The following is a 24,776-nucleotide window of genomic DNA, read 5'->3' on the forward strand; positions in this document are numbered from 1 at the left end:
CCTAAATTGACCAATGACCCGGCAGATTTTTACCAACTGAGCCTATGGATCTGTTTTAACCGTTTATGAACTGAAAACTATTTTTAAAAAACAAAAGGAAAGTGTTTTTCAACATCTGCGAAGGGTGGCGGTTTGACCTTAAAGTTCCATAAGTGGCCGGTAGTACCAAAATGTCACCAATAACATTTTGCGCGGAGAATATGGACAAGACTGCTTAGGGTGCAAAATCGGCTGGTTTACCTGAAACCGGCCACTTGAGCTTTACATTTTACGACATCACTATACAGCATTGGTCATATTTCTGGCCAGCAGTCTTCCATTCTCTGAGAGGACCATGGATAAGACGTGTGGCCGGTAAGCCTGAATCTACTCTATGTAGAAACAGAACAAGTCGATTTCCTCAAACATTTTTACATGTCCCAAGGAATTCGAGGAAACCGTGATGGAGAGTAGTTGTACCCAACAACCATATTACTTTGCTCGTTTGCTCAATTTTAGGCTTTAAAGTGCTTCTGTGAGGCTGGTAAGGTAAGCAATGAATATTTTATGATAGACGAGTCCTATTAAATGGATAATTCTCTGGTATCATCCTTCTCCATGTGTCAAACAGATGTTGAAAAATATGCAGAAATACAGACGAGGTGAATAATACTTTGTACTTTTTTGACAAACTTTTAATGATGGATTGGACTTTTAAAAAAGATGGCATCCAGGCAAAAGGGGCATTCAGCCAGAAGAAGACACTTACTTGAATGCAAACAGTTGTAATTCCGAAGCCTGATATCAGTACTTGAAACAAAAAAACAAAAAACAGATAAGACTTTTTTTTATGAACAAGAATTTTATTTACAAAAGGAGCAGCAACAGAACTCTATCTTACCTTTTCATATACACACTCTCTCTCTCTCTCGTTCACACAAACACTCTCTCTCTCCCTCTCATTTATAGAGCTGATACATTTCATTGAAAGACTTAAATATTTAAATAACAGGTTACTAAAACCAAAATGTCTTTTAAACATTATTTCATTATTTTATACCATTTTTAGGACTCGATTAATCTCAATCCATTAAGAATAGAAGAAAGAAAAAAAATCACAACAAATGGCCTAAACCGTTGGCAAGACATCATGTCAGTGTCATTACATGATGATGTAATCCAATTTCAAAGCATCTGCCCAGCTTTCAATACCAAACGTCTCATTGTTTTTTTAATGCTTTATGACTGATTACAGAATAAATATAGGTACTAAATAATATTCATCTGAATGTTAAGAACACAAATTAGGATTATGTTTGTGAAATTATAAAAATAAAAATAATAATAATACGTCTGCGCTTTTGGCTTTGGAAAAATCCAGATATTTAAGCTAAATCCCAATGTAGGGGCATTATGGGTTGGCAGCTCTGCTACTGTGACTCTTTAGTCTTTGTATATATTAGCTGAGACTTACTCGGGGAGTATGTAGATGACAGACGCACCTTAATTTAAATTCCCATGTGCAGAAATTCTTACCATCGCCCCAGCTCTTTGTGTTTGCATGTCAACATGGGTATAGCATACAAAGTGGAAGATAATCTATTTCCTCTGAGGAAGTCATTCAAAAGGTATCTAATGCACAATTAACACATACAACTGGGCTTCTGAGATAGCAGATCATACCCGACGTCATGCTCCAAACAACTTTATCAGTGCAAAGCATCTACTTTTGCAATGCTTTTGTTAATTTTGAAAAATCCCAACAATAGGGCTAGATTAAAAGTCAGGTGGGTTGTAAAGTCATGAGTTAAATAACCAGTGTCGACATCTGACAGAGAGGCTGATTGCAAAATTTCTTAGACATGTGAACAAGATATAGGAATGAATGGTTGTGCTAGGTGACAGCATGATGGCAGTTGATAGATTTTTATGTCACGCATTTTTTTTTTCCAGGCGTTTTATAACAGCAGAGTGGCATCTCTCTGATGTAAAAAAACAAAAACAAACAAAACTATTGTACAAAGAGAAATACAAAAATAAAAAACAATTTAAAAAAACAGTATAACAACAATAATGAAACAATGAAAGCAAATGTCATAAATTGATAATTCCAAATAAAGTAGGCACCATCTTGAGGGCGTCACTCTGTACTATCAGTGACGATGTTGTTGATGACAAGGTCTTTACTTCTTCTTGGAGCTTGCAATGATATTCCTGTATGAAGGAGAAATTGATAAAACAATTAATTTTAGAGCTCGCGGTTTGTAACCTAGTATAAGAATGATATTTTTTATCTTAATAGACTGGGAATTGCATACTACCTGTGGTCTATTTCAATAAAGACATTGTAATCTCGTTCCAAGATAAAGACAAAACAATTGGAAAACAGATATAGGGGTATAGAAGACAAGTGCTTCCCTGCCCACTATGGGAGGTCGGGAACCCCACCCAGTGGTGAACTAAAAACAATGTTTACAAATGGTTTGGTTTATATATATATGGTATAAAACTGATTAGTGGTCAAAATAAAACTGCTATAAAAACTTACAAGCCTTCATCTGAAATCGACCAAAGATACTGTAGGTTGGAATAAAAACATGAAGACTGAGAAACCATGGTTTTTGCTAACAAGAGAAATTATATCAATATCACGTGACATAAAAGACTTCAAATCATCAATGTTCAATTCAAAATGTTGCCAATAGTGGACAGGAAACTCAACTTCGGTTAATCACAACATTTTCACTGATCCCAAGGTGTTGCGATTATCTGGAGTGGACTATAATAATTATAATAATCTAAGAATTTAAGATAACAGCTCAGGCAAAAATAAACAAAACTTGCATATAGAAATACAATGCACTTAGTGTAAAATGTTGACACATATGTAACTTATGTCCAAACAAATCACAGTGACACGATGTCCATTGTCTGTGCAAAAACTACCAGATTTAAAAAATGGTGGACTATCTTCACTGTGTGAAATCAATGATGTAAGCAGATTGTCCGCCACTGTAAAAAAACAAAACAAACAACCTTATTGAGTTATCTTTGAAAAGGGCAAGTAAATGAAATAATATCTTACTTGTAAATCTTGTATGTCTTTACACATGATTAAGTTGTCTTGGAGTGATTTATTCAAATGCTTTCTGAGGCTGGAGATTTCTTGTTCTCTCTCTGAAAATTTAAAGAAAATAATGAACATCTGTTAAATTTGAAATTAAATTATTTTTATCATTTCCCCCTGGTCCTACCATCCCTGTAATTAACACTGTAATATCTCACCATCTATTAAACATTTGAATATGAAATATATTTTCGTGTTTGTTTTTAAGGGTTTCATGGTACTAGTCATTTACAATGTTTGAAACACTTTTAGTCAATTCAGCACAGATGGAATAGTAAAAACAATTCTAGATTTACCATTAAAAGCACTGGAGAAAAGGTAAGACAAAGGGGAACTGGTTCAAATAGAGAACAGAAATAAATTCTAAGCATTACATCAATGTGCTTGGTTTAAGTTTAACATCACCTAAAAGTCACATTTTGACACAAGCACAAGAGCTCACAAAGAGGTATGTACAAAAACTATAACAATACATAAGAGAGATGATTTAAAAGGGAAAAAAAATATCATCTCCCAAAACAAATACAGTAGAAGCTGGTATTTGTAACATAACTTTATTGGAACAGCAGCTTATTTGGATTGATTTGTCTGTGACACATTTTTTTCTATGCCACTGGTTAATTGGAAAGAATGCTGATTATTGGATCTATTCCAGAGCATCAGCAAAAGTAAAAAAAATGTTCTTTCCAAGTATTAAAAACATGAATATTCCCATTGAAAGGAACAAGATTGGAAACATCCAATGAAGAAAAAAAGTCGATTAACAATGGTATTGGGTCTGTCACAACCCATTCCCTTAAATATGGTAATAAATTATATTTTAGACATTTGCTGGTCTTGGTGAGCAACAAATAACTAATGAGAGGGTAGGTAATGAGACATTGGTTGATTTGTTTTTGGCGAGGCATGCTGCATTGACTAAATTTATATAATGTGTTGTAGATTATTGTGAAACAGGATTCATGAGTCATTGACTCATTTGTTCTCTTTACGAGATATGGTTGTAATGACAATTCTGTATGAATGAGAATTTATAAGATAGGGGTAACATATTCTCTTTCATCTACCATCATGACTATAAATATGTAATGTTAAATGTAGCGAAGAATGGAAAATAAAATTTTAAGCAAACAAATAAAAGCATGCTCTGCATTACTATATAAAAGAATATATAGCAAATGCAAATGATATGTTTAGTCTTGATAGGTTATTCCAATGAAGGCTATGAGTGGAATAAATTTATTAGAATGGCGCTTAATTGGAACGATTTCTATGTTACAAAGCTGTTCCGATTAAGCAGCATGCTCTGTACTATACATTTTTAACTGTTTCCCTCCAACCAGGACCAGAACAAAACTAAGTACAGTCGAGGACCGTTATATTGACATAATTGACCCACAGTAAAATGTCAACATAAAAGTCATGTTGATATATCAGTCCTTCCAAAATATGAGAGACAAATGGAAAATGCGTTATATCAACAAGGGAAGTCAATCTAAATGATTTTGTGGTCAATTTAGAAATTTAGGATGTCTCACTTAAGTCACCTGAAGACCAGGAATCATTACATAGACCTTGTCCTCAGTACTGGCAATGACGTCAAAGAAGGAAGTGCCCTCAGGATGAGGGCACAAGATGATGTTGTGGCATGATGGCTCAACAGAACAATGTCTCATTTCGTTACTAATGTCTAGCAATGTTAAGCTTGGTCAGTGGTCAGATGGGTGACAATGATTGTGGAAATTCTGGTCTGAGCATTGTGTCCTTCGGTAAAGCATTTAACACACATTACCCCACTGGACTCCAGTGTGAATTAGTATGGCGGGGCTATTGGTCAGTACTGTCCAACGGTCCAGTGCCTGCGGGTTAGTACTGACCAATAGCCACTTCGTTTATTGAATTTGAAAAGGCATTTGACAGTATTGATAGGGAGGTTATTTTGAAAAACCTCATCATTACGGCATACGAGAAACTTATACAAATCTTTTTAAACAACTCCATGACCAAGCAAGCTGCCATATATACACATATATATTAGACCTGCATGCGAGTCCTGACCAAATTGTCTGAACTTTTTCACACATATCGCATTACTGGATCTTTTATTTTGTAACTCCGTACTTAGTCATATACATTTTCGTTTGGATTGTCCTACAGAATATATTTATTTTAAAATGTTAAAAAGTACCAAAAATTTATAGGGAGAAGGGACAGCATGGAGGTAGAGTGGTAGGTTGATATTTTTTCAAAGATAAAAATTTATAATTATTTTTTTACATAGACAGATAGGCCTTTAAAAACCATTTAATAAGATACCTTACTTTTGGATCTAGAATAAACGGTTCCAAAGTTATGATGATTTTACTACTCTAAATTTACTCTTACAAAAAGCTCAAAATTGATTGAGAATTCCCCCACTGGACAGCCTCTCGATAAGGTGACTACTGATTAAAACGGGATTTTAGCATAGAAAAAAAAGAGGGTTGGTCACTTGTGGTCAACATTAAACATACTGCACTGTCTTCAATCTTTATAAAATTTGATATAGACATAGACAAATGAATTATCTAGATGCCTTCACTTTGATTTTTTTGCTATCTCAATTTTGAAAAAGATTTCAAAAGTTTTAAAATGACGTTATTTTTATCAAATTATAATTTTGGATACAATATGTCAACATTGATTTCTATCACATCAAAAGAAATCTTGATCTCTGCCCTTTAAAATGATACCAGAGCCATTCATATACTGTGAAAAATAATGCAACAGTGGTTATGTGAAATTGTGTTATTCAAATTTTAACCCAAAGTTGCGCTTCACTTGTCCAATGGCTAATCGGCACCTGTCTACCTACAGACTGGAATCAGTTTCAGTTAGGGCTAGGGTTGAGTGAGTTCCTTGTGAAGCTTGGAGAGAGGACGAGTCTCTGTCTCAGCAGTGAAAACAGCTGCAACAACTGAGTTGTTTTTTTTCTGTTTTTTTTTCTCTTGTACTTGTGTTACTCACTTTCACTTTGAGAATGCCTCTTTATGACATGAATGATTTTCCTTTGCCACCGTAATTGGACCCCCCACAGTAGTTTTTAACCTGGAATAATTGATCTTATCTCTAAAGAGCAATAACCATCCCAATCATTAGACTTTAATCCACTGGCAAAAACAAAAAAAAAAAAAAAAATGCTGGCTTTCTCACGTACTCCGAGAGACAATCATCGGTGCAGTCTTTCTCTTCCAGATCCCATTTGAATAGATTTCGAACACCATTCTCAACTGACTTCAGATCCGACGAACGGTCAAAGAATTGTTCAGGCATGATAACAAAAAAATAATGTAAAATATACCACAAATCCAGAAAGTTGATTGATAGAGCGAATAAAATTGAAATGTAGCAACGTTCAATTGAAAAACAAAATTTACTTGAATGGAATACCGAAAGTATGAAAACGAAAGATAACGAACTGCGCAAGCTCGATTATATCGACACACTTCTCGTTTTTCAGACAGTGAAGAGTTGTGGTCAAATCGGAGACTAGCGAATTTTCCAGATAATTGCCGAACGAGCGCTTGAGAGTGCCGACAATATTGTCGGCAATCCGACGCCCATTCGTCGGCACTTGACTGCTCGCCGCCGGTCGAGTTGGGGATCGCCGACACTCCGACAATTGACGTCACTCGCAATCAGATTACTTTAGCAATAAAAAATAAGTGATCCGGGAGATCGCAACGACCGTGATTGTCGGAAAACCGACAATTGTCGGCACACATGCAGGTCTAATATATCTATAGCTTCTTTGTTTACAAAACTATGATCCTCACCATAATTCTTTTGGATAAATTCTAACATAAAATGGTGAATATCAACAGGACCAGACTGCCTAGTCCCTCCATTACTGCTGCTGCTACTGCTGTCTGCAGTAGGGGGCCAACTGGCAGAATCATCAACAGCAGGCAAACAATCTTCAGATGAGCCTTCCAGTGAATTGTACAAGCTCTGCTGCTCTTGTTGTCGTTGATGTTGCTGCTGTTTCTTGTGTTTCTTTTCAACCACATCTGTAAGGATAACAAAAGAAAAATATTGTATTAAACTAACTGTTAATCGTATATCTTTTAAACCTTTCAACTAATGTCAGATAAAATAGAGGCATTTCTCTCTTAATCAAAAGTAAGTTTTACAGAATAAAAAAGACACAGAAACAAAGAAAGAAAAAAAAAAAGACCTACTCAGTAGATGATTCTATGCTACATGGGGCAAGACTATAAAATATGTCTGTCGTAGAACTATAAGAAAGAAAACAGAAAGATTTTGAAAATAAAAAAGAAACAAACAAAAAAAACAACAAACCCCCCACAAAAAAAAAAAAAAAAAAAAAAATTTTACAGCCAAAAAAAAAAAATTAAAGAAAAAAAAGAGAAAACAAAACTAATTTATTGGGTTTAATAAAACAAACTTTTATCTTTTCCTTTTTATTTAGACCGTACAAGGAAAAGAATTTTTTTAAAGTAACTGAAGATCTTCGATCTCGGTTTAAATATTTAAAAAACATGACTGAAATATCTATCAATAGTATTCTTCTCTAACACTTGGATCTAACAGTAAAATCAACTTTCCCATAACGAAACACAGAAAGCTATTTCTTCAATTCATTAAGCACACATCCAATATGACTTGGAATAAGCAAGAAAATAAATTGTCTTTTATTTTACTGTGTCTGAGGTTCAGTGTGCTGTTGAGATAGCAAGTTATCTTTTCTAAAACAATTTTGCTTCACTCTCACCTGTTACATTCTGCAAATGAGTTTTTCCATACATGTGTTCTTTTTTATTATGACCAGAGCTGAAGTATACATTACACACTTTACAATGCAGTTCGGTTGAATTATCCTGAAATGAGATAAGGATTTCTGAATCGGAGCAAAAGAGTCAAAACACATAAAAATTATGCTTTCTCTTTGACTATTATTGTTCTGTTTTGATTATAATTTCATCAGTTGTGAAAATACAAATAAAGAATTAAGCTGATACAATAAACTTGAAAAGTAAGATTTGTTTTTTGGAATTCAATGTTCTGAAACCATCTTACATCCTTCTTGGGTGACCTCTAGGGTTGAATTTTATCTCACAAAAATCTGTTATTTTTTTTTGTATATAACTTTACAACCCTTTAACAAAAGTTTATGATTTCTCACATTTTTTACCTGATTCTGACAGCAGAAAAATCTGTTTTCATAAAATAATGCACAAGAAAAGTTTCGAGTTGTCCTCTATCTTAACTGTCATTATCTTTTCCTAGATTTTTTTGTTTTTTTTTGTTTTGTCATTTATCTTCAGATTGGAAGGTCCTGACACTAGATAATATTCTTTAAAAAGAATGCAATAAACTGGATAAAATTAGAAAATGGAAAACAAACAAACCCAAAAAAAAAAAAGCCTTCTTTAACTCACCTCATCATCAATGATAAGGGGCCCCATATTGGTATTACCAGATCCCATTTCATCTTAAAAGGAAAAAATAAATATGAACTTTGGTTTAAAAAGAGATGTCAAAGTCATAACATCAGAAATGAAACCCAAATGCACATGAAAAAGCAAACTAGAATCAACTTTCAATCAGCAATATCACACAACACAAAATTGAGATGTCATTCAAACCTATAAGGCTCTAGGATTCTATATTGATTCCGGTTTCTCAAGCTTTTTAAAATACTTTAGGTTAAGATGGCAGTCTGTTAGAAAGTACTTTCCACAAGATAAACAGATACAGCTACTCGGTCACTGCTGGTTGGACATAAGGGTCAAATATTAAACCTAAATTTGAGTGCTGTACCAATTGGGTTATCATACTTAAAACTATCATTTAGTTCTGAAAATAAAATGTAGTAGGCAGGTATGACTCATCTATCAAATTCAAGGCCAAAAGTTTCACACTCAACTCAATGCACTGCTTGCTACTGATCAAATTATCTTATGAGAAACTTAATAATCCCTTTTAAGAATTCGGTGAGAGCAAATCTATTCTTTCATTGTAAGTGCTGGACAAAAAGTTTAAGAAAAAATAGTCAACAAAATCCATCTGAAACAAAATTTAATTTGACAATTCTCATCTTTTGCACTCTATTACAAAAAGTAATTAAGACTAATGTAATATCTCACCATCTTGCAACATCAGCTTTTTATTGACAGATTCATGATATGCCTCAGATGACCTGAAGGCTTTCAGCTCTTCTCTGTATCTTTTCTTGTCTTTTTCTGCTGCCTCTAGGAATTTCTGTAAACAAGCACAGGCCATGAAAAAAATTTTAAAATAAAATATATAAACTAATCAAAAAAAAAAAAAAAAAAGAGATATGAAGGTCGGGCTGGAAGTGTTTTTCAACAATTCATGCCTAATATATCATTATAGTGCTTATCAAACAAATAATACCATCCCGTAATACCCAAGCTAAAAGTCTACTTTCACATGACTATCCATGGTTGATCTTATCACCAAATCAAAAGCTCTTTTCACAGGATGACAAATTTACAAGTTACCCCCCCCCCCCAAAAAAAATTGTTTGTTTTGTTTGTTTTTAAGGGTTTTACGGCGCTTGCAACACATTTAGGTTATATCAGCGCCAGTAAAAAGGAAGAAAATGGAACAGTAAAAAGTTCTAGAAGTACAATTAAAGCACCCAAGAAAAAGTAAGACATAGGGGAACTGGGAACAAATAGGGATGTAGATTCCAAGAGCATACTACCAATGCACCTAGTTTGAGATCACCTATAAGTCTCATCCAGACACAAGCACAAAATCCAACAAAGAGGAATACACTCAAATGCCTACAATATACATTAAAATAACAATACATTACAGAGAGATGATTTACAAGGAAAAAAATATCATCTCCCAAAACAATAACTATGTATTTGACTGTTTCCCTCCCATCTAGCACTCCGGCCAGGGCCAGGACAAAACCAAGTAATCTCATTCCAAGACAAAGACAGAAAGCAAGTTGGAAAACAGGTATAAGGGGATAGAAGACACAGTATGTACCCCCCTGCCCGCTATGGGAGGTCAGGATCCCCACCCAGCAAAAAAAAAAAAATAAAATAAAATAAAAAAATAAATAAAAATTCTACTCATATAAATTTCACTTGATTCATATTGAAAAATATTGGTCCAAAATGTTGTTTGATTATAAATATAAATCCGAGAAAGCATGCACATGTGTATGTGTATTGTGTGTGTGTGTGTGTGAGCGCTTGAGTTTTTGGGGTAAAATTTCAATTGTAAATTATTTTTTTGTTACTATCATAATTTATTTTTTAAAATAAATAAATAAATGAATAAATAAATAAATAAATAAACGAAAAATTTGTCAATCATAGTTATACACATTACATCTTTCTGGGCAGTTGGCATTGTACTCCACTCTTGACCAAGAATTTTGGTGACTTCAGGAAAACCTAACTCTGGATGAAGTTGCTTGATTTCTTTCCTTCTATCAATTGCATATAGGACATATCTGGTAATAAAATGAAGAAAGAATTATGCATTCAATAGCAGTTTGTTTAATAGACTTGGATTCAATATCATAAGAAAATATTATTTTATACCTTTACGTCCTGATGTCAAAATATTAAAAGAAAAACCGCATCGTCCAAAGGAGGGTGGCTTACCACAATGTCATCTCAGACGTAAAATAACAAAACAATTTTTTTACTCTGGCTAAATAACTTTGCCGAATATATTGATTGATGATAAAGATCTCAACATTTGCAAAAAGTCTTATATACTTATTTGTATTAGTGGCATGTCTTAACTCAGTCTAGCATTCAAGTTTTTCTATTACACAAATATCGAAATAGACCAAAAAAGAAATTTGAAAAATGAAAATTTTACAATATAGCCATGATCATCTTGAATTATTACATAAACAGCTTACCCTGTGACAGGAGCTCGAGGTGGAGTAACCTCTTGTCTGATTTTCCTCTTTTTCCCTTTAGGCCATCCACCTTTCCTTTTCTGAAATAAATTTATTCTATTCCAATCAATCAATCAATCAATCAATCAAGCCAAGCAATAATTCAATGGATGGCTAGTCTAACAAAGCAAATTATCAGGATTTATGCAAATACATTCGCTGTTAAGGTTTTGAAGTGAGAGAAAGAAGAGCTGACAGCTTAATTGCTAAAGTAATTGACTCTCAACTGAAAGGATGGCTTTGACCCTGGGTTGAATCAAGGTAATTTATGACCCATTTGTGAACCAAGTAGTGATTAGGTAGCTGGGTATGCTAAATCTGGCAAAATACTTTGCAATAGACTAGCATCCTATCCAAAAGGTGCCAAGCTATTATTATTGAGTTTCATTCTACAGAAACATATAAATTTCAATCCATAGGCCTAATATGTCCGAAGAACTTCTTCAGGCCTGTAAATGGTTGGTGAAAAAATTGTCTGAACTTTTTGAACACGCGAAAATAGACACAACAGGACAAAAATATGGATTAATTAATAAACACAACACAGATATCTGACGTCAATTGACTCAGTGACTCAGTCAAATCATGTCACTTTCCCCAAGTTATTTATAATGAGGTCCTTATTTTATGGTACCAAAAAAAATAAAAATAATCCCAATTATTTGAGAGAGTACCCATGTTTGTGGGCCCAGGTCTGAGTTAGTTGTAAAATGAAAGGAAGAGAACAATTCCTACCCTTTTGAAGGATGTATATCTAGTGCTTGACACGAGAATCTGCGTATTTGTACCTGATTATTTGGTAAAAGAGAAGATAATCGGTAAAGAAGAAAGAAGAAGAAGAAGAAGAAGAGAAGAGAGAAGAAGAAGAAGAAGAAGAAGAAGAAGAAGAGAGAAGAAGAAGAAGAAGAAGAGAAGAAGAAGAAGAAGAGAAGAAGAAGAAGAAGAAGAAGAAGAAAGAGAAGAAGAAGAAGAAGAAGAAGAAGAAGAAGAAGAAGAAGAAGAAGAAGAAGAAGAAGAAAGAAGAAGAAGAAGAAGAAGAAGAAGAAGAAGAAGAAGAAGAAGAAGAAGAAGAAGAAGAAGAAGAAGAAGAAGAAGAAGAAGAAGAAGAAGAAAGAAGAAGAAGAAGAAGAAGAAGAAGAAGAAAAGAAGAAGAAGAAGAAGAAGAAGAAAGAAGAAGAAGAAGAAGAAAAGAAGAAGAAGAAGAAGAAGAAGAAGAAGAAGAAGAAGAAAAGAAGAAGAAGAAGAAGAAGAAGAAGAAGAAGAAGAAGAAGAAGAAGAAGAAGAAGAAGAAGAAGAAGAAGAAGAAGAAGAAGAAGAAGAAGAAGAAGAAGAAGAAGAAGAAGAAAGAAGAAGAAGAAGAAGAAGAAGAAGAAGAAGAAGAAGAAGAAGAAGAAGAAGAAGAAGAAGAAGAAGAAGAAGAAGAAGAAGAAGAAGAAGAAGAAGAAGAAGAAGAAGAAGAAGAAGAAGAAGAAGAAGAAGAAGAAGAAGAAGAAGAAGAAGAAGAAGAAGAAGAAGAAAAATAATTATTTCGCATTATTTTTTTCCGTCTCACATCCAGATGGAAAGTATAAATCAAAGAGAAAAAAAATAGAGGAACGGAGAAATGCATGTGTGTCGTAGCAAAATAGAAACACTCCAGTCGGGTCGACACACTTCTGTGCGTGTTAGTTATTTACTGACTTGGTGTGTGTTCGACGACTCGCGCGAATTTCGCGAACCTCTCTCGCTGGCTGTGGCACAGTAGCCAGACAGTGAATACATCCACGTCTAGCGGAGCGTGTAGGTGGCATGATAATATAGCTAACTGATTGACCGCCTAGTTTTGTTTTGTCTTTGATGCGACAAATAAAAAGTTTGTTTTTTGTTTTTTTAAGTCGGCATGTGAAACGGAATAAAATCTGATTTTTTCGAGGAACGAAATAAAACTCTTTTGTTTTCTTTTTTATTGCTTCTGTTCTTTGACGTTACGAATTTTATTTTTACTATTATTTATTTTATTTTTTTAAATATTAGCACTTATAGAGCAAAATCGTACTGTCGGAAATCCGACTATAGTTGGAAGATTTACAGGCCTGCTTCTTTATGAATAAGGAAATGGGTATATAGTGATTTAAAAAAGAAGGTGAAGACACAGGGGGATAAGTTAAAAAATGCTTCAAACTTTTCAGAGCAACACCACAAATTGCAAAATATCAAAATTAAAACAAGCTGACAACGTGTCCTTTGTAAGTAAAATTTAAGTTTGTTTTTTTAAATACTGACCACTGGTGATACTTCAATATTATCTTCCTTGGTCTGTGTCTGAATGCAGTCTACCATTTGTATTTCATGGTGAGATGGCAAGTCTTCATCATCTTCACATATGTTTTTCTGTAAAATAAACATTTACAATTTACTTTATTTTTCTTTATTTAAAATTGGTAAAGCAAATGATCAAAAATTGGGGAAAAAAAGATACAGTTTAAGCTGGATAGTTTCGACTTGTTTTAACATTCGTTTGTTGCTTCCAATTATGATTTCCAAAATAATTATAAGTACTTTCGGATAAGAATTTTAAACATTTTTTAATTCTCTTTATTCCACCCCATGGGGAAAATTTTATTTTAAGGTCAATTCCAAGGGAAGACGAATATCCCAAACATCACCAGTGTCAGAAAGTAGCAGGAAACACAGTGCAGCAGGGAATTGAACTCAGTACATTCTGGGCAAAAAGCAAAGACCATACAGCTGTGCCACACATTTGAAATCATGATGCTTATCTAAAGTCATGAAATAAAGGATTTTACCTTGAACAAAAGTGACCCAGTGCTATCGTCATATCTCCCATTAGATTTTTATAGTAATTTATCACCTGTAGGAATGCTTTCCTTTTATATATGATTTTTTAGGAGTTCTGTAGAGCCAATATGGCTCTACAGAACTCCTAAAAATTGATGTATCAAAGGTAAAACAGAAAAACAAACAGAAGAATTTTACCATTTCACTTATGATTTATTACTTAAAAGGACTGACTCTTGTCAAACAAACAGGCAAGATGCATTTTTAAAAATGTTAACGACACGATTACCACTTTTTTATTTATCAAATGAGTTGACAATTTGCTTATCATTATACCGAATTGGCCTGTTGCTGACTAAATGCTGATGTCATGTTATTCATTTGAACATATCAATGTGAAATTTTATATCAGACTTGATTAAATGTTTAATATCTACTCCACAAATTTTGTAAATTGCAATCAAAATCCTTATTGGATTCTGGTTCTCTCTAAGTCTAAATATTGTATTGTACTGTATTGAGTTGAAATATTATGTGAAAGGCATTGAAGGAAAAATATGTAATATTAAATAATATTTACTGGTATTGAAGATATGCCAGATGATTTTCCACCAAGGTGAGACTCCATTGTTTCTTCTGTAGAATTAACAACTGAAACATCATCACAAACATTGGATTCTCCATCTCCATTGACTTCACACGTCTTGAAGAATGAAACTAAAACAAAAATAAAATAAAATTATATAGTTAAATTCAATGGTAGCTTCAATTCTTAATTAACAGAGACAGATAATGTGACTGGAACTAAATGGAAGCCTGCATTCAATTTGACTATTGTTATTTATTTCTTCATGCTTCAAGTAGCAGCATTTGCATTGGATGGAATGATGGGAGATTACGTAATAATTTGAATAAAATAAAGCAGTTAAAGAGAATTATTTCTCTTGAAAGCTTATTCTTATAACATAGGTTGTCATAGAAGGCTTGGTAGTCAGTGCAAAAGAAATGGGCAGACAGATAAAATGTCCATGGTACACATAAAAGCCTTAATAATTCCAAACTCCATGTTGAGTCTGATCATTGTATTTGAAGTAGATTTATTCAGGACATGTGTCCTTGCTTTGTAAATGTGTTGATAATCTTCTTGGTTCAATAAATAAATAGATAAATAAATAAATAAAAATTCACATATCTACTGATCTAATCCTTTTTGTCAAATCTATACAGGTAATAAAACAGACCTTTGTAAAATGTCAGGATTAAATAATGTCATGTCATGTCAGATATGGAGTTCTTGTTTTGTTGTTGATGATATTTTATAAATTTTTCATATCTATAAACTTCCATTAGTCACTCCATCACTCCAAACCCAGTGAAAATTAACAGACTTTGGTGAAAATTACCCAACTTCAACTGAAACATGACACATTTTATAAAACTTATATCAAACCAAAAGAAAATTTTTTATTCTTTATTTTGAATGTGATTTTATGTATGTAGCTGTTTATTTGAGTGAAGAAAGGAGGTATAAGTGAAAATAAGTTGATGAAAATTATGAGCCGAGGGTAGTCATCTTCAAAATCTGATAACTTGAAGATGGCTGATGATAATGAGCTATAAAAATTCTTATCTTAAAGTGCTTCAGCAACACTTTAAAACGATCTTAGCTGCTTTAGAACACATGATACCAAAAAATGCCTAAAATATGAAGATATATTCTTTTTTTTTTTAAATAGAGGCTGAAACAGGCCTCGAATAAAGAATCGAAATAAAAAGTGAACCCTTTTTTTCTTCTTAAAAAATGGTAAAGTATGAAGAAAACAAAATCAACCACTTCTAGCTTTGCGCTCTCAAAAGTAATCAGGTTTTCTAAAATTGCACTTTCTTATTTTTCCTCTCCAGTTACTAAGCGAGCTGGAAGTGTGTAGTTGTGGTCGCACTTTCGGGATTTTTTAATGTTTTATTGTTTGCCATTATATTGTTATAACTCAAAAATTTGATAACTCAGAGGTCTTTAAAAGTTGAGCGTAATATCTATAACTTTGTGCAGCTATCTACCTATTTTCACAACTCTACCTTTGTAACTTATTGCTGTAGTCGGCTTAAAATATTGCCATTTTTTACAAGTATTGCAAAACTACATTTCAGACCATTTTTTGAAAACTTTCAGGAATCATACCTTTTTTTATTTATTATCCGATTTTGCTAATATTGATATAATTTTAATCAGAACACAAAAATCTATGCAGAGGACTTAATTACTTTCAGATTCCTTTTATTCTAAAATTGGGCTGGAGTGCCTACTTCCATGCCTAATCTATAAATCTATCTCTCTCCATCACGGCCATTTAAAATAATAAAATTTGGTCAAGTAAACTATTTACAATTAATGATCTCACAAAAATGCGTCCTTTTACATTTCAGATGCTTGATTGATTTGTTGAAGGGTGAAATCTAACAACGCATTCATAATGAAAACACATGTCCGTCAGTAGCCAAAAAACTGGCATATGTTACAGTGAATGACATAATCAGTCGGATGGTGAAAAGGTTTAAACTGCGATATTGCCAAGTTTAATTAGAAGGTCAATTTTTATTTAAAAATTAGTTCTTGTCATAAATGATTAAATCAACCCTTTTTGCACATCTTCGGGAAATATCAAAGCCTAATTTCACTTCTAAATATTTTTTACAGCTAGTCAAGTTGAAAAAGTATGAAATTTGAGAAAAGTTGCTGGATACCTTTCCCATACATCTGACCATAACTTCACGAAAAAGCACCCGATTTACTTCAAATAAAGATTAAAATGCTCTGGGGAGCATATTCTTTCAAAAAATGCAAATCCAAAATTTTCACCTTCCGACTGATTAGGTCATGCACTGACACATATAGGCTAAATATGTCATGTGACAAATGACCCAACACTTAGAGGGACATATTTGATTTTTTATAATAAATAAATAAATATAAAAGTTAAAAATTATAATTTTTAATTTAATTTAAAAATTGTTTCAAGATAAAAATAGACGCTAAGGTAGAATGAACATTCAGGCAGCAGCCATTCTCGTACAAACTACTATACTATTAATCTTAAATGAATAAATGGGTATCCTGATTGAAATTGATAAATTGTTCATGCATTATCTAAAACTGTACTCTCAGACTTAAACCTAAATTACCCCAGCTTGTTGAAACTATATTTTTAAGCAGCCAAAAGAATAAAAAATAGCAAATAATTTATTTTTTCAAAAAGCAATCTCATACTTTTATTAACCTTTATTCTCATTTACCTGGAACACATGAAAGCAATGGTCGATTTGTTGAGTCATTGGGGCTCATGTCCTCATAAGAAATGCCATCAGGAACTGTCAGCATCAACCTAAAGATCAAAACAACAAAGTTTTTGAAAAAGAAATGTTGAAAAGATCTGATGGATGTTAAAAAATAAAGAAATAAATGGCTTTGTGTAGCACCGTGCCCCAATTTAAATAGGTTCTTGGTGCTTTACATTCTTAGAATAAATAAAGAAATACAATGAAAACTAAAAACATAGCAATTTCAATTACTTATATAGCTATAGACATTAAGGTAAAACTTCATTTACAAAATAGAAATCATGTGACAAAAAGGTGAGTTTTCAATTTAGATTTGAAAGCTGATAATGAGTCAGCACTTCTGATATTCTGGGGGAGAGCATTCTAAAAATGGGGTACTGAAAATTTAAATGATTGTTCACCAATTTTGGGGATGTTTTGGGTTTAGATAAGATTGTTCTATCCTTATTAGATCTTAAATTTCTACTTTGAAAATCGGGGTATACAAGGCCATCAGGGATATGACTATTTAGTTTTTTATAGACAATGGAACATATTTTATAGATGGCAAAGGCTATTCGGACCACGAGTCTGAATTGCCTCCCATGGCAATTCGGACCCCAAGTCTGAATTGCTTCCCGTCGAGTCTGAATAGTCTCCAATGGCTCTTCGATTCGGAATACTGCAATGCAATGCGCCCGAATGATGAACTTATCATTAGTATCATTAGTGAAACTCTCAGTTACTATTCCGTTTGCATTAATATAAACTGTATTAGTCCTCCTAAACACACACACACACACACACTCATGAGTCGCCTTCTCAAATTCTTTCAAGGTTTGCATGAATTCGTTGAAAGAAGAAAATAGATCACAGCTTTTGAAGCTACCACGCTTCACTTTCGACCCAGCTTCCACTTCCAACACTTCCTGTGATTGCACAGGCGCATTGTGGCAGGAGTCCGAATTGCCACGGGAAGCAATTCAGACTCGGGTCCGAATTACCTTTTCGTTTATAGATGATGCATTTCTCAACAGGTAAACAATGCAACTCTCTAAGCAGATGATTTTTTGTCTAGCAGTACTGTTTTGTAGAACTTGAAGTTTCTAATATTTTCTTTGGAGATGTTAACCTAAGGGGAGTTACAACAATCTAATTTGGATAACACTAAGGCATTTATCAGAAGTTCAGCCATGTTCAAAAGAATCAAGTGTCTAATTTTACTTATTCTTCTTATTTCAATGTACATGCATTTGATAAGGTGTTTCACCTGAACTGACATTGATAGGTTGATAGACGACAAGATCTTTTACTTGGGTGGCAGATTCAATAATAGTCGTTTCAAAATTAATTGCTGCAGTATCAATTTGTATAAAAGTATGTTGGGCCTAGCATTAATTAAAAATCTGTTTTATTATCATTCAACATAAATTTATTATGATTCATCCAATTCTTAATTTCAATAAAGCAATGTTCAATTCAATGTTAAATTAAAGAGGATATCTTTTTTTTTTAATTGTAAAAAAACAAAAACATACAGACTTGCTCCTATCTACCTATTACTAATACCAATACCTGTAGAGTCATTTAAGTGCAGTTTTAAAAGCACAAAAGAAACAAGTTTGGGTTAATTAGCAATACCTACCAAAATCTTTTACAATAGGAGTGACATGGGATAAGGTGAGAAACCTATTCAATACAACTTTTCAATATTCAAAACATTCTTTCTTAGAGAAAGAAGAGAAAAAAAAGGAAACAAATAGAAAAATTACACTACCCCCTTGGTGTTTCCATCAAAATGGCATTTTCTGGAATTAATGATGAATGCAGCGTAATTTCTCCATCTCTCTCCATATCAGATGCCAGTAATTCAGAAGGTGGAAAATTAGTGATGCCATTTATACTGCGATTGGAATCCAAGTTTTCCATGGTATTAAGCACACCTGAGGTCAAGACATGGAGACCATCATTATCAGATTTAGCGACTTGTACATCTTCAACAACTAAGCTCAAATCCGATGAGGGCTCTGACAATAGATCTTGCTCCATGTATTGAAGAAAATCTAGAATGAATATATAAGGTAATTAATAGATAAATTAATAAGTAAATAGAGAAGTGTTTTATGAGAGAGAGAGAGAGAGAGAGAGAGAGAGAGAGAGAGAGAGAGAGAGAGAGAGAGAGAGAGAGAGAGAGAGAGAGAGAGAGAGAGAGAAGGAACCTTTGCTCCCAAAAAACTACACTGCCACCTGAGACTAGGCTATTCAGGCTTCAGCTGAATAACTTGTTGATTGCACATAGGCATTGGAGTTTGAGGTCCAAATAGCAACAGAAGACTATTCAGACTCGAGTCCGAATTGCTGCAGCCGATTCCGATTAGGAAATTTTAAGTGTTTATCAATCAATCAAGGTTTGTTCTACAGTAGGCACTTTGATAACTCCAGTTCAGTGGCCGCCGATAGGCTCACTGTAAGGTGAAACTCGTTTTTTGGAACTTTATTTTTGGCCCTTTAATGTTTTGGTCACCATGGCGTTATTTGTGAACCTATGTGACTAATGTTGGTATCATTTTAAAGGGCACAAAACAAGCTTTCTAACGGTATATTTTATTCTTAATTCCTGATTGTATTTCTCAGAAAGCTATTGAAATAAAAATTTATCAAATTTTGACTTATAAGAACTTTTTAAATTATGGATACATTTTAATTATACTTCATACATCGATAGACAATCAATTGAAGAACATCTCTGCCAAATTTCATCAAAATTGATACACTCGCTCATTATTTTATTTTTTCCGCCATCAACCCCACTTTTTTTAACAAAAACCTCATATTTTTTTCCATTTTCATTTATCCTTAATTTTGTCCATACTTTTCATACATGAAAATGATTTATATGAAAATAAAGCTTATTTTCTCACCTTTAAAATGATACCTAACACTTGCCATTTATTTTTTAATTGAAACAAAATTACTGAAAACAATAAGTGGGCCATGTTGACTGCAAAACTCAAAATTTCCCGATAGCCGCGAGATGCTGGTTTTGAGGCAGCAGTGAGATCACAGATTCTCTCTGTAAAATTGACAAAAAATGTCAACAGAAAAATATAAATAACTCTGGAACCGTAAGTCGTAGATAAACAAATAAGGTATCAAATTTTATGTTTTTTCAAGTCCCATCCCCCTGACTGGGTCAAATTAAGATATTTTGAGTTTGAAAATTTTATCAAAGTGCCTATCTACAGCTTTCCAAAATGGTGTTTATCAATCAATCAAGGTTTGTTCTACAACTTTCCAAAATGCTACAATAAAAATTGACAAATAAATAAACGTCTGAGTCTGACAAAAGACCCACGGTTAAAACAAACGTAATTAACTTGGTGTAATTTAATTGAGGCCACTTCCGCGGAACGTGCGGAACAGAAGAAGGTCCTAGATATTTTATTTTATTTTTTTCAGCTTGGGCTCGGCGTTTAAGTAGAGGGTTTATAATTATAACCGAGAATAATTTATTTGGAATGCACTAGTGACTGACTGAACTTGAACTGGCACTCACTCTGCAGCAAGATAAGTTCAACTTTACTCCAACAAGCCTTGTTTACTTGTTACAAAGTACAAGTACAAGTACAAGGGCAAGAGAAAGAGTAAGAGTAAGGATAAGAAGAGCCTGATGTTTTTTGGGTATAAATATCTCTTGAAACACACCCACAGTCATGTCTACCTTAGGATTTAAGTCCACATAAGTTGTGTCCAGTTTTTGTCCCCAATAACAAATTGATGGCCAGAATTCTTAAATTATTTGGATCCTGAAGACTGAAGACCCTCACAATTATTTTCTGACTTTCTGAATACTGCATTTAGTATCTACCTTAGTTTTCTCCCCTTGACTCTTTTTACAAAAAAGTTTTAAAAAGTAAAATTCGGATATAATGAATAAGGAATGGGCCTGGGAACACTTGTCGTTATATCCGATGTACGAGGTGCTGGAAACTTGGTGCATAAGTACCTAAGCGTCGACTGAGAGCACAATCAGAGAATCGTTATTCTGTCGCTGGGTGAGACCATAGATAACACAGGACCGACTGATAAAAAGCAATTGCTGTTGTCCCTCTCGGCTCGATAGCTCAGTTGGTAGAACACTCGCTTCACACGCAAAGGGACCGTAATCGGCCCCGGGTACAGTCGCGAATTTTCTGGACCCCCTGTCCACCCAGCAGTGATTGGGTAGCTGGATCTGTTAGATCTCGGAGAAAGTACTTTGCGATAGACTAGCGTCCTATCCACAGGATAGTAAGCAATTGCTATTGTCCGTTTCACGCAATAGAGACCTGGATAAATTCTGGCTCCAATGGCCTATTGGCTCCGAAGGACTACTTTTTTCGACTTTATTGCCCCTTTCATGCGATAGAAACCGGGATAAACCAAGACCTACTACTACTACTACTACTACTACTACTACTACTACTACTACTACTACTACTACTACTACTACTACTACTACTACTACTACTACTACTACTACTGCTGCTGCTGCAACTACTACTACTACTACTACTACTACTACTATCATCATCATCATCATCATCATCATCATCATCATCATCATCATCATTATTGTTATTATTATCATTATTACAATGTCTTATTATTATCATCATTATCATCATCATCATCATCATCATCGTCATTATCATCATCGCCATTTTTATTATTATTAAATATAAGCTCAGCGGCATGTAAATATGTCATGTCGATATCTTCCCAGACTTGTTTTAGTTGATCCTTGCTGTGACATTCTGAGTTCATTGGGTCCCAAAGAAGGGGCCGGTCTCTCAAAAATTCAAGAACTTTCTTTTTGTAGTCGTCCATCTTGACCACACGCGGTAAAAAAACGAGCAATGCCAAAAAAAAAAAAAAAAAAAACAAACAACAAAGCAAACCCCCCTCCCACCTAAAAAAACCCAAACAAAACAGACTAAGAAAGAGGACACGACAACAAAATAAATATCAATTCAAACATCAAGAACAGACACCCGCATACACACTCTCTCTTTCCCTCTGCAGTTCGTTTATGGAATGAACTCGCTCATGTCTGAGTTGATAGAAATTAATGTGTGTGTTTGTGTGTGTGTGTGTGTGTGTGTGTGTGTGTGTGTATGTATGTGTGCGTGCGTGCGTGTGTGTGTGTCGTGAAATTCATATTTAAGGGGCTACTACAACGACAACGAAGAAGAAGAAAACTAGAGCTTAAAAAAACTAGAGCATTTATATAGCACAATATCCACTAAAAGTGCTCAAAGCGCTTTACAAGGGGTCCCTGGCCAACAGCAACATTTAACATGTAGGACGGGACATGACGCCTGTCAGGCGATATTACAAATTTTTCGGACAGAGACAACGCTGTAACGACCAGGTACCAGGTGAGAGAAAGTGAGTAAAGAGCCTTTTCCAAGGGCTCAACTATGCGCCTAGCGAGGCTAGAACCCAGGAATTTCAGGTCCTAAAGCGAGTGTCATACTACTAGATCACATAACCGCAAAGAAGGTAAGATAGCAACCATAGGTGAGAACTGGAGGGTGCTATCGGCTCTGCAATGTAACTCTATTTCGACAGAACCCTGCGGTTCCCAGCTTATTATTGCTTCCATCCAACGAAAGCAAATCAAATGATGGTTCCTCCGTCACCTCATGTTGCTATGCCTGTGAAGCTATTGACATGGATGCCTTGTTACCATGAATTTATAGAGTAATGAGTCTCGACTTCGTCAATCAACATACAATGCATACACTTTGACAATTACGTAAGTTATCGTACAGTTTATTAAAACCGGATAGTCGAATAAACATTTAAGTTGTTGTTTTTTTGTTGTTTTTTTTTAATGTTTGACTCGAAAATTTAAATTAAAGTATATTTTGCTCCTGTAATCAACCGATGACCGTGAACCAAAGATCAATAGTCAATTAACACTTGCCTTTTACCCGAAACAAACGATTCACAAATCCTGAGCGTTAGTCATAAATTTAACACAGATGATTGAAAAATTCCATAGTGTCGTCAGGTGTTGCTATTTATTTCCTTCATCAGTGTGTCAAAATATTGTGAAAAATACTTACATGTTGGCCCTGGCTTATTTGTGTTTTGGCATGTGCTAAGGGTAGCTCAGACCTTTTCGTTATTGGGAAATAAATGGATGTTTCTTTTTTACGAAAACCGCCGAAACCCGCCGAAACCCGACAAAGTTATGGGAAGTAGGCAGCAATGGGGAGTGAACCTGGGACTGAGTTTCGGCGGGTTTCGTAAAAAAGTAATTACTTTTTTTTACAAAACCAGCCGAAACCCGACGAAACCTGACGAAACTGAGATTATCCGACAAAGTTATGGGAAGTAGACAACTGTGGGGAGTGAACCTGAGACTCAGGGAAGAGTAGGCTAGTAGGGAGTGAACCTGAGACAACGGTTATCGGCAGGTTTCGGCGGGTTTCGTAAAAAAGCAATAATTACTTTTTACGAAACCCGCCGAAATCCGCCGAAACCCGACAAAACCTGACAATATTCGACAAAGTTATGGAAGTAGGCAATAGTGGGGAGTTAACTTGAGACTCAGGGAAGTGTACACCAGTCGGAGTGAACCTGACGATGGTTATCGGCGGGTTTCAGCGGGTTTCGTAAAAAAGCAATAATTACTTTTTCACGAAACCAGATGTTGCTATTTTACGTTAAATTATCTTATACATTTTAAGTTGTTGTTTTTTTGTTGTTTTTTTTTTAATGTTTGACTCGAAAATTTAAATTAAAGTATATTTTGCTCCTGTAATCAACCGATGACCGTGAACCAAAGATCAATAGTCAATTAACACTTGCCTTTTACCCGAAACAAACGATTCACAAATCCTGAGCGTTAGTCATAAATTTAACACAGATGATTGAAAAATTCCATAGTGTCGTCAGGTGTTGCTATTTATTTCCTTCATCAGTGTGTCAAAATATTGTGAAAAATACTTACATGTTGGCCCTGGCTTATTTGTGTGTTTGGCATGTGCTAAGGGTAGCTCAGACCTTTTCGTTATTGGGAAATAAATGGATGTTTCTTTTTTACGAAAACCGCCGAAACCCGTCGAAACCCGACAAAGTTATGGGAAGTAGGCAGCAATGGGGAGTGAACCTGGGACTGAGTTTCGGCGGGTTTCGTAAAAAAGTAATTACTTTTTTTTACAAAACCAGCCGAAACCCGACGAAACCTGACGAAACTGAGATTATCCGACAAAGTTATGGGAAGTAGACAACTGTGGGGAGTGAACCTGAGACTCAGGAAGAGTAGGCTAGTAGGGAGTGAACCTGAGACAACGGTTATCGGCAGGTTTCGGCGGTTTCGTAAAAAAGCAATAATTACTTTTTACGAAACCCGCCGAAATCCGCCGAAACCCGACAAAACCTGACAATATTCGACAAAGTTATGGGAAGTAGGCAATAGTGGGGAGTTAACTTGAGACTCAGGGAAGTGTACACCAGTCGGGAGTGAACCTGACGATGGTTATCGGCGGGTTTCAGCGGGTTTCGTAAAAAAGCAATAATTACTTTTTCACGAAACCAGATGTTGCTATTTTACGTTAAATTATC

At 34.5% G+C, this 24,776-nt stretch overlaps 1 protein-coding gene across 4 annotated transcripts; it reads right to left on the reverse strand.

Moving 5' to 3' along the window:
* Positions 1-821: 821 nt before the first annotated feature.
* Positions 822-24,202, reverse strand: LOC144966025 (uncharacterized). 4 transcript variants are annotated; one of them, XM_078902013.1, is made up of 13 exons: positions 24,163-24,202; positions 18,937-19,222; positions 17,136-17,224; positions 14,425-14,561; positions 13,329-13,436; positions 11,028-11,107; positions 10,484-10,607; positions 9,256-9,370; positions 8,548-8,600; positions 7,881-7,986; positions 6,922-7,155; positions 3,065-3,156; positions 822-2,193 (listed from the first exon to the last, which is right to left on the reverse strand). In XM_078902013.1, exons 2-13 carry the CDS (start codon positions 19,206-19,208, stop codon positions 2,074-2,076), a joined length of 1,530 nt encoding a protein of 509 aa, XP_078758139.1. In that variant the 5' UTR covers positions 19,209-19,222; positions 24,163-24,202; the 3' UTR covers positions 822-2,073. The 4 variants fall into 4 exon arrangements, with proteins under 4 accessions (XP_078758139.1, XP_078758136.1, XP_078758138.1 ...); XM_078902010.1 differs by lacking the exon at positions 24,163-24,202 and adding an exon at positions 20,881-21,041; XM_078902012.1 differs by lacking the exon at positions 24,163-24,202 and adding an exon at positions 20,716-20,790.
* Between the last annotated feature and the right edge of the window lie 574 nt (positions 24,203-24,776).

Source organism: Berghia stephanieae, chromosome 2 (genome assembly GCF_034508935.2).
Source record: "Berghia stephanieae isolate SIO BIC M18660-M18661 chromosome 2, UCSD_Bste_1.3, whole genome shotgun sequence".
Classification (NCBI taxonomy): Eukaryota; Metazoa; Mollusca; class Gastropoda; order Nudibranchia; family Aeolidiidae; genus Berghia; species Berghia stephanieae.